This window comes from Dermacentor silvarum, chromosome 3 (genome assembly GCF_013339745.2).
Source record: "Dermacentor silvarum isolate Dsil-2018 chromosome 3, BIME_Dsil_1.4, whole genome shotgun sequence".
Lineage (NCBI taxonomy): Eukaryota > Metazoa > Arthropoda > Arachnida > Ixodida > Ixodidae > Dermacentor > Dermacentor silvarum.
In genome coordinates, this window is record NC_051156.1 from 92887322 (window position 1) to 92902048 (window position 14727).

The following is a 14727-nucleotide window of genomic DNA, read 5'->3' on the forward strand; positions in this document are numbered from 1 at the left end:
AGGCGTAAAGCCCAACGAGCGAGGCGGCCAGTGGGGTCTTTCATAGATGACAACCAGCACAAGGCATGGTGATCAGTCGCAACGTCAAATTGGTGTCCGTAAAGGTAAGTACGGAATTTGCTCATTGCCCAAATAATTCCCAAACATTCCTTTTCCGTTACAGAATAGTTCAACTCTGCCTTTGTTAGGGTAGGGCTGGCATATGCAACGACATACTCGTCATAGCCATCTTTGCGTTGGACGAGGATGGCACCGAGACCGACACCGCTAGCGTCCGTGTGAATTTCAGTAGACGCATTGGGATCGAAGTGGCGCTGTACTGCAGGGGACGTAAGGAGCCGGCGGAGCGTCGTAAATGACTCGTCGCAATCGGGATTCCATGCCGAGAGGTCAGCGCTGCTGGCAAGTAGGGGGCGATAATAGAGGCGAAATTACGGATGAAACGCCGAAAATAAGAGCACAAGCCGATGAAAAAAAATTAAATTATGGGGTTTTACGTGCCAAAACCAGCTCTGATTATGAGGCACGCCGTAGTGGGGGACTCCGGAAATTTGGACCACCTGGGGTTCTTTAACGTGCACCTAAATCTAAGTACACGGGTGTTTTCGCATTTTGCCCCCATCGTAATGCGGCCGCCGTGGCCGGGATTCGATCCCGCGACCTCGTGCTCAGCCACAAGCCGATGAAGCTACGGAGCTGTTTAAGAGTGGCTGGCTTGGGAAACTCGGCAATGGCTCGCAGTTCGGTAGGGTCTGGTAGGATTCCATCTTGTGAAACGACGTGGCCTAGAATCGTAAGCTGTCTGGCACCAAAATGACATTTTTCAAGTTTAATTGCAAACCAGCGGCCATGAGACACTCAAGAACTTGCTCGAGGCGATCGAGATGAGATGCAAAATTGGGAGAAAAGACAACTATGTCGTCTAAGTAGCAAATACAGGTACGCCACTAAAGGCCCCGGAGGATGGTATCCATCATCCTCTCGAAATTCGCAGGCGCGTTACACAGGCCGAAGGGAATCACATTAAATTCGTATAACCCGTCAGGGGTCACGAAAGCCGTTTTTGGACGGTCCGCTTCAGGCATCGGCACTTGCCAGTATCCAGAGCGAAGATCCAGGGAAGAAAAAAATTCGGCACCTTGTAGACAATCGAGAGCATCGTCTATTCGTGGTAGAGGATAAACGTCCTTACGTGTGATCTTGTTTAGTCGGCGGTAATCCACGCAAAATCTGATTTAGCCGTCCTTTTTTCGCACCAGTACGACCGGAGAAGCCCAATGACTGTATGACTGCTGGATCGCGCCGCGTTGCAGCATGTCATCGACTTGTTCACTGATGACGCTGCGTTCGGTTTGTGACACTCGGTAGTGACGCTGACGCAGTGGAGCATGGTGACCGGTGTCAATATGGTGAACAACCGCTGACGTGCGCCCCAAACAAGGTCGGCCGAGGGCGAAAGAGGTCCGAAAACGGTCAAGGAGTTGAACGAGCTGATCGCCCTGAGTTTGCGGGAGCGCGTTATGAACGCTGCGTAACAAGACGTCGTGGTTTGGTGAGGTGGGAGCGGCGGCAGAAGTGACGGCATCGATAGGCAGTGGTGTCGTATCTCAAGGCGCATCAAACGGAAAGATGGCATCAAAAGTGTCGAGACGCCCAACAGATTCGCCATGGAATAGAGTTGAAGGGCAGGGAAACGGATTGCACGCGTAAACTGCACCGGAATCACGATCAAGTGTGACGACTGCAAACGGTAGGACAAGGTTCCGGCGACGCGCACATTCCTCAGACGGTGCTAAAAGTGCAGTGGAAATTGGGGACAGCGTCACAGGTGACAGACACTAAGGCGACAGAGAAAGCAGGGATGACGACGTCAGCAGCGACAACCACTTTAGCAGACGGGCGAGGGTCATCGACGGTTGTGGTACAGAACGGAGACCAGGCGAGTTGTGCAGCGAGCGCAGTAGACAACTGCATGATGCGCGGAAAGGAAGCCCCAGCCCAGGATAACGTCATGCGACGCATGAGAAAGGACGACAAATTCGACAACGTAGAGCTCATCTTGAATTAAAACACGAGTGGTGCAGGTGGCCGAAGGCTTGACGTGCTGCGAGCTCACTGTGCGTAGCGAAATATCAAAAAGTGGAGTCGTCACTTTGCTCAGTTTGCGGCAGAGAATCTCACTGATCATACAAACAGCTGCTCGTGTGTCGACAAGAGCGTTCGTCGCGACACCGTCTATAAGCACTACAATCTCGTTAGGCGGCGAAAGAAGAGGCCTTGCAAATTTCGACGACGGCGCAGCTCTTGCCTCAGGAACTGCGGCTGTTAGTTTTCCTCCTGGTCATGGTTGGAACGGCGAATCATGGCAGAAAGGGAACGGCGGCGGGGAGAAGGAGATCGGCGTGAACTGAAGGCGGGGCGACGTGAATACGAGTCCGTGGCGTCAAATGTAAGACGGTGTGTAGCTTGCTGAGGGACATGGCTAAGGTTGGGAGCGCCATCGCGAAAATAGAGTCCGCGGCGGCGACAGAAGCGCGTAACATGTCCCGGAATACCGCAAGCGTAGCACACTGGCCGGTTGTCCGGAGTGCGCCAGGGGTTTATAGGCTGGTCTCGGATGCGAGAACGGTACGTAAACCGGCCGTACCGGTCTTGGCGGAGTGTAGAAGTTGGTGGCTGGGCTGGATGGGACTGGCGTCGGTTGGGCATGAGATCGTGTAAGGGCCTCAGCATAAGTTAGCGGCGCCGTTACTTTCGGCGGGGCCGTAACTTGCGGCGGCGAAGCGGGGGACGGTAGGGCTTCAGCAACTTGCGTCTGGATAACCCGACGTAGCGACTGGGCCAGGGGGGGGGGAGAGGCTCAGTGACCGATGCCACAAGAGAGAGCTCACGTGCAACTTCCTCGCGTACGTAATGCTGAATTTGAGGCAGCAACGAGGTGTAATCAATACCAGCGCTGCGGGGAGCCAAAGCTGAAAGGTCAGCCGTTTGCATTCCAGGGAAACGTGTGGAGATGCGCTGTTTACGCAGCTCGTGAAAACTATGGCAAAGTTCAATAACTTCAGTAACGCTCTGTGGGTTTTCGGCCACGAGCATATGAAAAGCGTCATCGTCGATGCCTTTCATTATGTGTTTGATTCGGTCAGGTTCGGACATGGACGCATTCACTCGCCTACAGAGGCCGATGACATCCTCAATGTAGCTTGTGAAGGTCTCAGCAATTTGTTGAGATCGTCCGCGGAGGCTGTGTTCAGCGCGAAGCTTGCGCACCGCTGGCCGACCAAAAAACGAAACGAGGGTCGCTTTGAAAGCTGACCAGGTGGTAAAATCAGCTTCGTGGTTCTTGAACCGCAGGTGGGCCACGCCGGTAAGATAAAAGATGGCGTGAGTCAGCTTGTCGCGGTCATCCCACTTAGTTGTGTGCACTAACACGTTCAAACTCGGCCAGCCAGTCTTCCACGTCGTGATCGTCAGTGCCACTGAAGACTGGAGGATCACGCTGACGAAGCACCCCAGAGCACATGACAGGTGTAGGAGCGGGAGAAGCTCGCGAGGGTCCGGCGTCCTCGGTCATTGTGAAGGCAGATGGTAGCGTACGGCTATGGAGTTCCAGGACGCTGAAGGTGACGACCCAGCACCTCCACCAAATGCAACAAGAGTATTTTGCAGCTAGACTTGATAAAGCGGGTAAACAAGCTGGATCGTTGAAAACCGACCCAGCGCGAACCACACGATCGTCAACGTCTTCTTCCACACACTGGCTGGCACAGAGCTGGTGCCGATGTGCTCCGGTACAATATGTTTATATGTTTGTACTGCCGATAAAACTGCTATCCTTAGTTTGTATGGCTGCCTACAAATTATCTATTACAATCGAGGGTTCGCCTTTCGGGCGAAACTGCGACATTTTTTTAAAATATGCGAACTGCACACAAACTTTTATACCGTCACTCTTAGGCGCCAGTTCCTGCGGCGAGCGTCGGCGTGCCTCGGCGTCGTAGCTCGGCGTGACCGATCGGACGAGCGCAGGGAACGATGAAGGCGAACGCAGAGCGCAGTGGGCGATGAAAGACGCGAGGAGGGTAACGGAACCATGAGTCGGAATAGCGGACGAGGTTATGGCAAAAGCGCGAGAAACAAATGCGCAGCGCGGCGACAATGGCTACGAGATCGGTCCCAGTTTAGCGCATTGTCTGCGAGGTCTGTCGGCGGCGGCTGCTGTGAATCACGCCCACGCGTCACCCACGCACTGGTTCTCGCGAATCTCGAGATTATGCCAGGCATTGTCACGCCACACTTCGCTTGTTTGCAACGTGCTGCGCGAGGCAGGTTGTCCGCGCAAACCAATATATCGCGAAATGAAAACACAATATAAAGTTGCACTGAAATTTCGCATTAGGGAGTATCGTAATCGTCGCTGAATTTTTCGTTCAAAATTCAGGAGATAATCTCTATTGAAATCGATATGCAAAGGTGATTTTTCTCGCATATCCCTATTCGATTTTATTAGTCAATGTTTTTGTTCTAACACCAGTAATGGATAATTCGTATCTACGCATTTCGTTTTTTTCTTCTTCGATATATTCATCATCATCATTGTCATCATCATCAGCCTATATTTATGTCCACTGCATGACGAAGGCCTCTCCCTGCGCTCTCCAATTAACCCGGCCTTGCGCTAGCTGATTCCAACTTGCGTCGGCAAATTTCCTAACTTCATCACCCCATCTAATTTTCTGTCGTCCTATAGACTGCGCTTCCCTTCACTTGGTATCCATTGTGTAACTGTAATGGTCCACCGGTTATCCAGCCTACGCATTACATGGCCTGCCCAGCTCCATTTATTCCGCTTAATGTCAACTAGAATATCGGTTATCCCCGTTTGTTCTCTGATCCAACCGCTCTCTTCCTGTCTCTTAATATTATGCCTAAAATTTTTCATTCCATCGCTCTTTGTGCGGTCCTTAACTTGTTCTCGAGCTTTTTTGTTAAGCTCCAAGTTTTTGCCCCATGTGTTAGCACCGATAGAATGCAATGATTGTACACTTTTTGTTTCAACAACAGTGGTAAGCTCCCAGTCAGGATTTAGGCAATGCCTGCCTTATGCACTCCAACCCAATTTTATTCTTTTGTAAATTTCTGTCTCATGATCAGGGTCCCCTTGTGAGTAATTGACCTAGATAAACGTACTCCTTTACAGACTCTAGAGGCTGACTGGCGATCCTGAATTCTTGTTCCCTTGCCAGGCTATTGAACATTATGTTTGTCTTCTGCATATTAATCTTCCACCCCAATTTTACACTTTCTCGGTTAAGGTCCTCAATCATTTGCTGTAATTCGTCCCCATTGTTGCTGAATAGGAGAATGTCAACTGCAAACCCAAGGTTGCTGAGATATTCGCCGTTGATCCTCACTCCTAAGCCTCCCCAGTCTAAGAGCTTGAATACTTCTTCTAAACATACGGTGAATAGCATTGAAGAGATTGCGTCTCCTTGCCTGACGCCTTTTTTGATGGGTATCTTTCTACTTTTGTTGTGGAGAACCAAGGTTGCTGTGCAATCCTTGTAGATATTTGCCAAGATATTCACGTATGCCTCTTGTACTCCTTGACTGCGCAATGTCTTTATGACTGCTGGTATCTCTACTGAATCAAATGATTTTTCATAATCTATGAAAGCCATATAGAGAGGTTGATTGTACTCCACAGCTTTCTGTATTACCTGATTTATGACATGGATATCTCCCATCCTAGAATATTCCTTCCTGAAGCCAGCCTGTTCTCTTGGTTGACTGATGTAAAGTGTGCCCTGATTCTATTGGAAGTTATCTTGGTGAATATTTTATACAATATTGAAGGCAAGCTTATGGGTCTACAATTCTTCAATTCTTTAACGTCTCCCTTTTTATGGATGAGTATAATGTTGGCGTTCTTCCAGCTTTCTGGTACACTTGAAGTCGTGAGGCATTTGCGTATAAAGGGCCGAAAGCGTTTCAAGCATGATATCTCCTACATCTTTGATTAAATCTGATGTTATTCCATCTTCTCCAGCAGCTTTTCCCCTGGTCATGTCTTTCAAGGCCCTTCTAACTTCATTGCTAGTTATAGAAGGAGCCTCTCTATCCTGTTCATCACTACTTCGAATGAATGTAGCTTGGCTGCTCTGGGTACTGTACAGGTCAGTATAGAATTTTTTCGCTGCTTTTACTTTGTCATCGAAATTGCTGATGATATTACCCTGCTTATCTTTCATTACATTCATTTTGTCTTGTCCTATGCCAAGTTTTCTTCACTCTGCTTTCATGCTGCGTCCATATTTTACTGCTTCCTCAATCTTTTCCACGTTATAATTTCGCATATCCCTTACTTTCTTCTCGTTGATCTGTTTCAACAGTTCTGCGAATTCTATCTGATCTCTCGAGTTCGACACTGTTCATGTATTGTCGTTTATTTATTAGGTAATTTGTTACTTGGGAGGGCTTACCTGCTGGTTGCCCTTAGTGCCTTACTTGCCACTTCAACTGCTGCTTCTGAGATCAGCCTAGTTACGGTTTCATTCATTACCTCTATGTTATCTTCATCATCCTGTTCCAAAGTTGCATATTTGTTTGCGATCACCAGCCTCAATTGGTGTGATTTTACCCTTACTGCGTCTAGGTTGGCCTGTTCCTTCTTTTTTACTCTTTCTCTCTTCAAATTGAGAGAAATCCGAGATCCCACTAACCTATGGTCACTGCCTTTTATCCTACCTAACACTTCTACATCCTGCACTATGCTTGGATCGGCAGAGAGTATGAAATCTATTTCATTTCTTGTTTCTCCATTAGGGCTTTTCCAGGTCCACTTCCTGTTGTCGCGCTTCCTGAAGAAGGTATTCATTATTCGGAGCCTATTCCTTTCCGCGAATTCTACCAACATCTCTTCTCTAGTGTTCCTAGCAACGATGGCGTCGTTGCCAATTGCTTGCTCACCAGCCTGCTTCTTTCCCACTTTTGCATTTAGCTATTCAGGGAGTGGTTACCCAAAACATATTCCTGCACAGTTTGTCGCTGAAAGGAAGTGACTTATGTACCAAAATGACAATCAAGGAAGCGGCTACGAAAACTCAAGCGTGGTAGAGAAACATGACCCACTGAGCGTAAGCTAGTGTGATACGTTCACCGACGACCGCTTTCCCGTCGTGTAATTAAGTAAAATAAACAGCAGAAGGCAGGAGACCGCCACTGAGTACTTTTTTGCGAACGCAGAATGCGCTGCTTCTGCTCGCGTAGCTAGCAAGTGCGTCGTATTGCACAGGTTGGGAGCGTGCAAGCAGTTTCTGCGCTCTCGCTGGAACTGTTTCATACATGCTCTAAGTCACGTTCGGCTGCCAACAGGCTCGGTTCCCATGTATTTTTTTCTAAGCGCCGAGCATTCCTAGGGTCTACCGGAGGTAACATCACGACGCTCAGAAAAAACACGACCAAGACGGAGTACATGATTGGATTAATGAATAGAATCTCTAAGAGGAGGAGCGGTATAAAGAAGGACAATCTGCTACGGCTATTCCACGCGTTCCTCATGAGTCACACCATTTACGTGGCTGCAATGCACAAGTACGCTTCTGAAAGGCACAAGCTGGACACGCTCATCCGTAAAAGCGTGAAAAAAGTCACAGGAGTAGCAATAAACGCCAGCACGGACCGCCTGCTTCAACTAGGTGTACATAATGCACTCAACTAAATCATCGAAGCTCAGGAAACGGCTCAAGTATCATCATGACTCTCTAGCACCCTGGCGGGGGGGGGGGGGGGGGGGGGGTATTCTCGCGGTTGCACGAATCGGCTCCACTGTAGCGTTGGAACGTACATGTCAAATGTCAGATCACCTACGGGACAACATTATGGTTGCTCCTTTTCCCAAAAACGTGCATCCACAACACAATGCGAGCAGGCGCAAAGCTAGAGCTGTGGCATTGCTCCGGAGGGTAGAAGCCTCGCCTCACACGGTCACTTTCGTTGACGCGGCTCAGTACGAGCACACATCGGACTTCATCGCAACGGTAGTTAATCACGACAGACACGTAACTTGTGCGGTCTTCATCAGAGACAGCACCCCGGCTACGGCAAAGCAGGCTACGATCGCTCTGGCACTTCTCGACGATGTCAGAGCTGAAATATTTACTGACTCGAGGGCGGCGGTCCGGGCATTTGCCTTTGGTACCATCGTAGAGGAAGTACAACGAATTCTCAAAGGCAAAGTCATGCAGCCACATACAATCACATGGTTCCCGGTACATCTCGAGCCCCAACCTATGACATTGCACACGTACAAGCGCGCGAACTAACCCTCCGCGCTGACGCCACTGCGAGTCGAGGCTCCGTCTATTCTAGGCTCGTCGAGTTCCGTGACACTCTCTCCACATTTAACGAGTTTACCGAACACTACTACCTTGGTAGGAGATTATACCCTCCCCCACACGGCACACTAACCAGACCTCAAGCTGTCACACTACGCATGCTTCAGACGCGATCATATTCCAACCTGAATTTATTTCCCTGCATCAATCCAGACTTCTCTAGCCCAGACTGCCCTAGCTGCGGACAACGTAGTAATTTAGACCACATGCTCTGGGGATGCCCCTCGTTAAAGAGGGGCACGCAAAGAGTGGAGCTCTGCCCTTCGGAGCTCCGACCAGTCACGGCAATTTTGGGCTGTCTAGAGAGCCCACGATGCGGCGCTGGACCTCGGTCTCCTCGTCCCGACGTGGGTGCGGCCCGCGGCTTCGTCGCCTCCCTGAGAGAGGGGAACGGAGCTTCTCAGGACCTTCAATAAAGTTATTTGTCTGTCTGTCTGTCAGCTCATTGTATGTACAGTGCCTCTTGGCACTGACACCGTGGTACCGTCTTTGCTATGTAGCTCATTCTTCCTGTCGAGGCGCGCATACCTCGCAATTAGAAGGTCTTTCGCTTTTCATCAATCTTCGGTTGAGCCGTGCATAAATGCAGGTAATCATCTCAATTGGCTCGCCGTGCATGATCAGTGCTTCGTGCTCTATCACTTACGGGTTTCGTAATTTCGCTGGATGCCTTTATTGCGGCAAGGCCTTTCTATGTAGCAAAAAGGTCGCCCACGATGATGTGCCCTCCATCTCCCGGTAGTGGTTGCAGTGCGAACTATGGCTTTCGACGGTAAGCGTTCGGAAAGAATCTGAAGCGACAACTTGTGCGTCGCGGCACAAGTGAACGGTACATTATTCTTAATTGGGCCCTGCAGCTCTTTCTGAACAAGCTTTATTAAGGAGCCTAGTGAGGTGACACTGCTGTCGTGAGCATCTGGGTCGGTTCCTTATGCGACGTAGCCAAATGGTCCGTTCAGTTGCATGACGTATTTATATAACGAATTCCCATTAACATTTCTGTGGCATTTCTCGCAATTCCCGTTCATTGCGGTGCCCAGGGCGCGCTAATAAGTATATCGCTATCGTGAGTGACAGGCGCCTGAACGCCGGGCCATGAGGTTGTTATGCTAGTAGTTCAGAAACATTTCGTGACTGCCGGTTCTCAGTAGTATTTATGTATTTATTTGTTGTACCCTCAGGGCTTTTTTATGAAGCATTACACGGGAGAGGGGAACAATAATTGAGTTACAAGTAAAAAATGCGCTCGTACAAAATAGCCATTGGCGCAAATTATGTCTAGCAGCTGTGTAACGAAATGAGAAATTGACACAAGGAAGCTACAGAAGTAAAAAAAAGGCAAATGCGAAATGTAATAATAGAGATTGTGACACTGAGAACAATGTCCAGCAACAATTAGTATGACATCAAGCAATAAGACATGTAACGCAACAAGGCTGTGTGAGAAATGAGCTACACATTACGTAATATTGGCTAGCACTTCGCGGATTTGGTCTGTATTAGCGATGTTTACTAATTCTCCATGAAAATGATTCGAGTAGCGACTCGGTTTTGACATAAATGAGTTGGAATACTTGAGTGGGAACGGTATATGGTAAATGCTGCGTGGACACCCAGATGTACCCTTGCTTGATGTATATGCTTTTCACCGCTCGTATTCACTTACTCGTACACACACAAAAAAAGATGCTCGCTTCTTCTCTGCATTTCTGTACTTCAGTGAACAAAAAAAAAAACGCAACGAAAGTGAAGAAACCGAGAACGACACGCATATTTACGCATAAACGGAGCCTTTTAGTTACAAATACCGCGTTACAATACAACGCGCTCAAGCAAGAGAACGCTCGAGCGCTCGCGGCGCTTCGTCGGCGCCAGGCAGTACGTGCTAAAATCGCTATCGCGCATTGGCGTCAGAACAGGTTGCCGCCGAACGGCGTCGACGCCAGCGACACCGGGTCGCCGGACTCGCTTCGTCCGCGCGTAGTCAGCTCCGTCGTGGGAGCGCCAGGAGCGGCGGTGGACGGCAGTTCGCTCTCGAAGAAGCCGCACCGCTTCGCCGGGTTCATCGGCGAGGGAGCGGGGCACGCGAAGGCTGCCGCAAAGCCGCGGAAGTTCTTCAGCGGCAGCGTACAGGACTGCCGGTGCCACTCGGTGGGTTCGCGGGCGCAGTGGGCCTGGCAGAAGGAGACGAAGAAGGCCTGCTCCTCGCTCAAGCCCAGGAAGCTGCGCCGCTTGTGCCAGCCACGGTCGCTCATCCACCGGGTGGCGTTGAAGGCCGCATACGCTGCCGAGGAGACACCGCGCCAGACATCGCGTTAACGGCAACTTGAAAGGAGGAAGTGTGAGGAGTAACAATACCCTTGCCGATGTATGCGACTACTAAGAACTCGCGCATAGAAGACACCGAAGCTGTATTACCCGGTGCAATTCCGTCGCTGTACCCGATACCTTTCACACTTCTATTTATAAAATACTGTGGACCATGTACAGGTCTCAAAGTAGGGAGGGTACAATCAACATTCCAACGGACGCGATGAACTTATTTATTTAAATTATGTGGTTTTACGCGCCGGAACCTCGATATGATTATGATGCCGGCCATGTTCTACGCGTAACATGGCTTCTCTGCTTCATTCAGTTCTCTTAATGTCCACTAGAATAGCGAGTATTTAATACAATTGTATCGATTCTATTAAAGGCCTCATAATGATATAGTGGTTATGACAGGTGCCTTGCTGGATAGCTCCGAGTTAGGTTTTACCAGTTTAGTTCCTTAACGTGCACATGGCATACGCTTGGCAATTTTCGCATTCAGCCCCCATTAGAATGCGGACCGCATACAGCAGGAAACTGAAACCCTAAACCCCTGCTGAGCAGTAGAACTTCAGTTATCGAGCCACCACCGCTGGCTCGGTAACTATACTCGGTAACGCTCGGTGACAACAGCCAAGAAATGCCTTGCAATCTGCGTTATACGCTGTGTAATCGCTAGTGTAGTTTATCTTCATGCTTCTGAGTAGCGTCTCATTAACGTGCACTGAATTTGTTAATGACACTTGTTGAATACAGATAGGTAAGTCTGCACAAAAGCAAAGGATTCCAGAAAGGACGCCAAAATGAGATAGTTCCCGTAGGTGCTCATTGGCAACGTCATCCATTTAGAAAACGTGTATCGGACGTTGGTTGTCTATACGAAACGTGCGATTACAAGATGATTGAAGATCAGCAAATGCTCATCTCAGGATGACAGTTTTTGAGAAGTTATTCCAGTTGTCTAGCAATGTCTCTGGCATGATAAGATACCGTGAAATCATTGAAAGGAAAAATTGTCACCCTCCCGAAAGTAGCACAAAGGTAGAGCAAGCGTCATAGTACAGGGAGATACAGAATAGTCATCCCGATAGACGATAGTAGAGTCACCGCTTCGGAAATGCGTTGACGCAGGATTCGATCCCCAGGACCAGGGGAAAATGTTCAACTGTGAAGCTATGTTTCTGAGAAACCCGTACAGGGGTTTCTATCGCAGCTTAGTCGTACAGTCGGCTGGACGACAATTTACCCTCTAATGCACCTTCCTCCGCCTTGAGAGGCTTCAGCAGAACTGATTTACCGTATCCATTGAAATTTCTGACGGCAAGCTCACATCCTTGGCAGAGCGGTTATGCGCCAAATAAAAAAAAGGAAATCTGACCTTAAGGTACCCCCCCCCCCTAAATACACACAATCACAAACACACACACACACACCTTCCTTCTTCTTTAGCTCTGGAGTCTTCTTCTAGATTCCAGAGTTAAAGCGCGAGCTTCCCGTGCTCTTTCATACACTTCCTCCGGCTGAGGCAGTCATAGCGACCACTAGCCAGTTCTCCTTGCCTGGGGATCCCACCCATTTGATAGCGAAAAGTATTTGATAGCGAAATGAGTATGAACGAAGTATGCGCGGCTGGGAGGACTAGAGCAAATAAATGTTTCTCCCAACAATAACTATGTCGGTCGCCCATTTCGTTCTATGCCTAAATATTGACATCTACAGACAGTGTTTCGCACCTATCTCTACTGCAGCGACTCCTTCGAACGGCTCCAGGTCGCCGGTAGCAGAAGTGGTGGCGGTTCCGTGGGTTGCCGCCGCGCAGGCGCCAGTCCTACGCTCGTACTCGTGGTAAGAGGCCCTGCCCCACCAGACGCCCGACGAGGTTCCGCCGCGGCCCTCGAGCAGAACACCGCGAGGGTCGAAAGCGCGCACCAGAGCCGCCGCGTACTGCGCGCCTAGTCCAGCCATGTTGACGGCACGGCCGGCCCCTTCCACGAACAGTGGGCTGCTCAGGGCGTACAGCGAGATGGACAGCTCGTTGGTGTAGTAGTGGTACCTGCCAGAGATTGTGGAGGCGGGTTGGGGTTGCAGAAAAGATGCATAAAATTTAACAGGTTTGCCGGAAAGGTGAAGCATTGACAGCGATGACAAGGTATTAGCATCTTACAGTAAGTTAGGCTCGTGCTTTTTTTGAGCAGTATACATTTTACGGAAGATTCGCTTACTACCTAATTGAGCGTGGTGTCACACGCGGAAAGACACAATAAAGGAGCTCACTTGATGAGGGCGAGCACTCGCGGACACAACACTGGCGCTAACAACACGCACCCAACGTTACTATAACCAACTAGTAATGTTGGTAGCACCCGGTATATTAAGGTGATCGCGGCGGCTGGGACGATAGTGCGAACCACCCTCGAGTGTTCGTATGCCCGATATAGCAACTAAATCTGTCTTTTTCATGAGTCATATTGCACCTATTGCTTCAATGGAAAGCATTGCCAGGTGAGTTCATGGGAATAATCCTGTCAAAATGGCATCTTTAGTACTCGCAAAGTCTAGTCAGGGGCTATCACCTTAGCGACATGAGGCAGTAAACGTTGGTTCACGCAAATGTCATGACATAAGATGCCATTGTACAACGCCAACTAAGTCGCGTGGGTTTTGTTTTCCACAACCTCGTGAGCACGTGCAAAGCCTTTCCGTCGGGTTCTTTCTGTAAAGAAGGCAAACTAAAGCTTTGCGGGCACTTGAGCAACAGCTCGATGTTAGATTCAGGGCTTCGTGTCGAATGCCACAGACGTTTTTCTTTAGACATACACTCAAGGAAAACATTAGGTCGAGCTAGATGGATATATTATTGTTCTAGAAGTGTCTGATCGTTCTTTTTTTTGTGCCAATATATTACTGTGCTGCGCTGAAAGTTGCCGCCAGAGGTCCGGCTGCGCAAAAACATAGGAGCTCACGTAATCTCCACGTGACCTCCCTATATACCACTTTCTCAGCCAGTGCATGCTGACGTCACATCAGAAGGACCATAGACCACAACAGGTGGCGCCACTTTGATTTTTTTCGCTGGCTGTTCTCAACATACGCATGACAAGTGTGTCATTACAGAAGCCTAATATTTCAATCTAGCTCGGCTTAATATTTCCCTTTAGTGCCCCTTTAAAGTTTGTCATTGCTACCCTCATTTACGTTTCACATGCCGTTACTGCTGCGCGAGATTACCACTAAGAAGAAAAAAAATAAAAAGTCGCTCAGTCACCGGAAAAGAGCCCGCTGCGCCTGCACGTCCTCGGTGTACAGGGCCCGTTCCAGGTCCTTTCTCCTCAGCAGCGTCCTGCGAGCGTCCAGGGCGTCCAGCCAGTTGCGGAAGACGTCGTCCCTGGGCTCCGGGAAGTGCTCCAGCAGGGCGTCAGTCTCGGAGGCGTTCAGGAAACCGCCCGGCGGCCACAGCGAGGTGTTCACGCGTCGCAGCTTCTCCACCGCCGCCTCGCGCGTGTCGCCGTCGATCCAGGGCGCCCTCATGAACAGGCTGATGGCCGCCTGCGTGACGCCCATCAGGACGTCGTCCACCTCGGACCGGACGTGCGGCGGATACTTGGTGCTGATGTAGCTGCGAGTGGTTTATTGGGAACATTTCGTGCGGGCGGAACGTTCAACGCGAATGAAGCCCGCACCAGCGAAGCCACGTTTCAACGTGTACGTATACACTACAGAACCAATACTGCAATAGTATTTGCATCCGTAACGCTTTCTCAAGAGCGGACGCGTCTCGCAGGTGGTCTCAAATTAGTTGTACTTTTGCCCATATCGGAAAGGCCGATAAATATCCCGCCTTTGGCAGTGGCCAGTATCACAACTAGGCAAATTCCGGCCTTAACAACTGCAGATTGATTATCATCATGTCATTGTGCAAGCAATAAACAAATAAAGCGAACTCAAGATATTCAAGTAATGAAGGCATGGTAGTCGATTTCAATGTTGGGACGAAAGTTACGCTCCAACAGACTGCGCC

At 49.6% G+C, this 14727-nt stretch overlaps 1 protein-coding gene across 1 annotated transcript in view; it reads right to left on the minus strand.

The window, feature by feature from the left end:
• Positions 1–10293: 10293 nt before the first annotated feature.
• The window catches only part of LOC119444562 (endothelin-converting enzyme 2-like), a 91022-nt gene continuing 86588 nt past the window's right edge, over positions 10294–14727 (minus strand). Inside the window, exons 8-10 of the mRNA XM_037708940.2 lie at positions 13975–14325; positions 12443–12762; positions 10294–10680 (exon numbers count right to left, since the gene is read on the minus strand). Coding sequence (XP_037564868.2) covers positions 10307–10680; positions 12443–12762; positions 13975–14325 — 1045 coding nt within the window. The 3' untranslated portion in view covers positions 10294–10306. The remainder of the gene's footprint in view (positions 10681–12442; positions 12763–13974; positions 14326–14727) is intronic.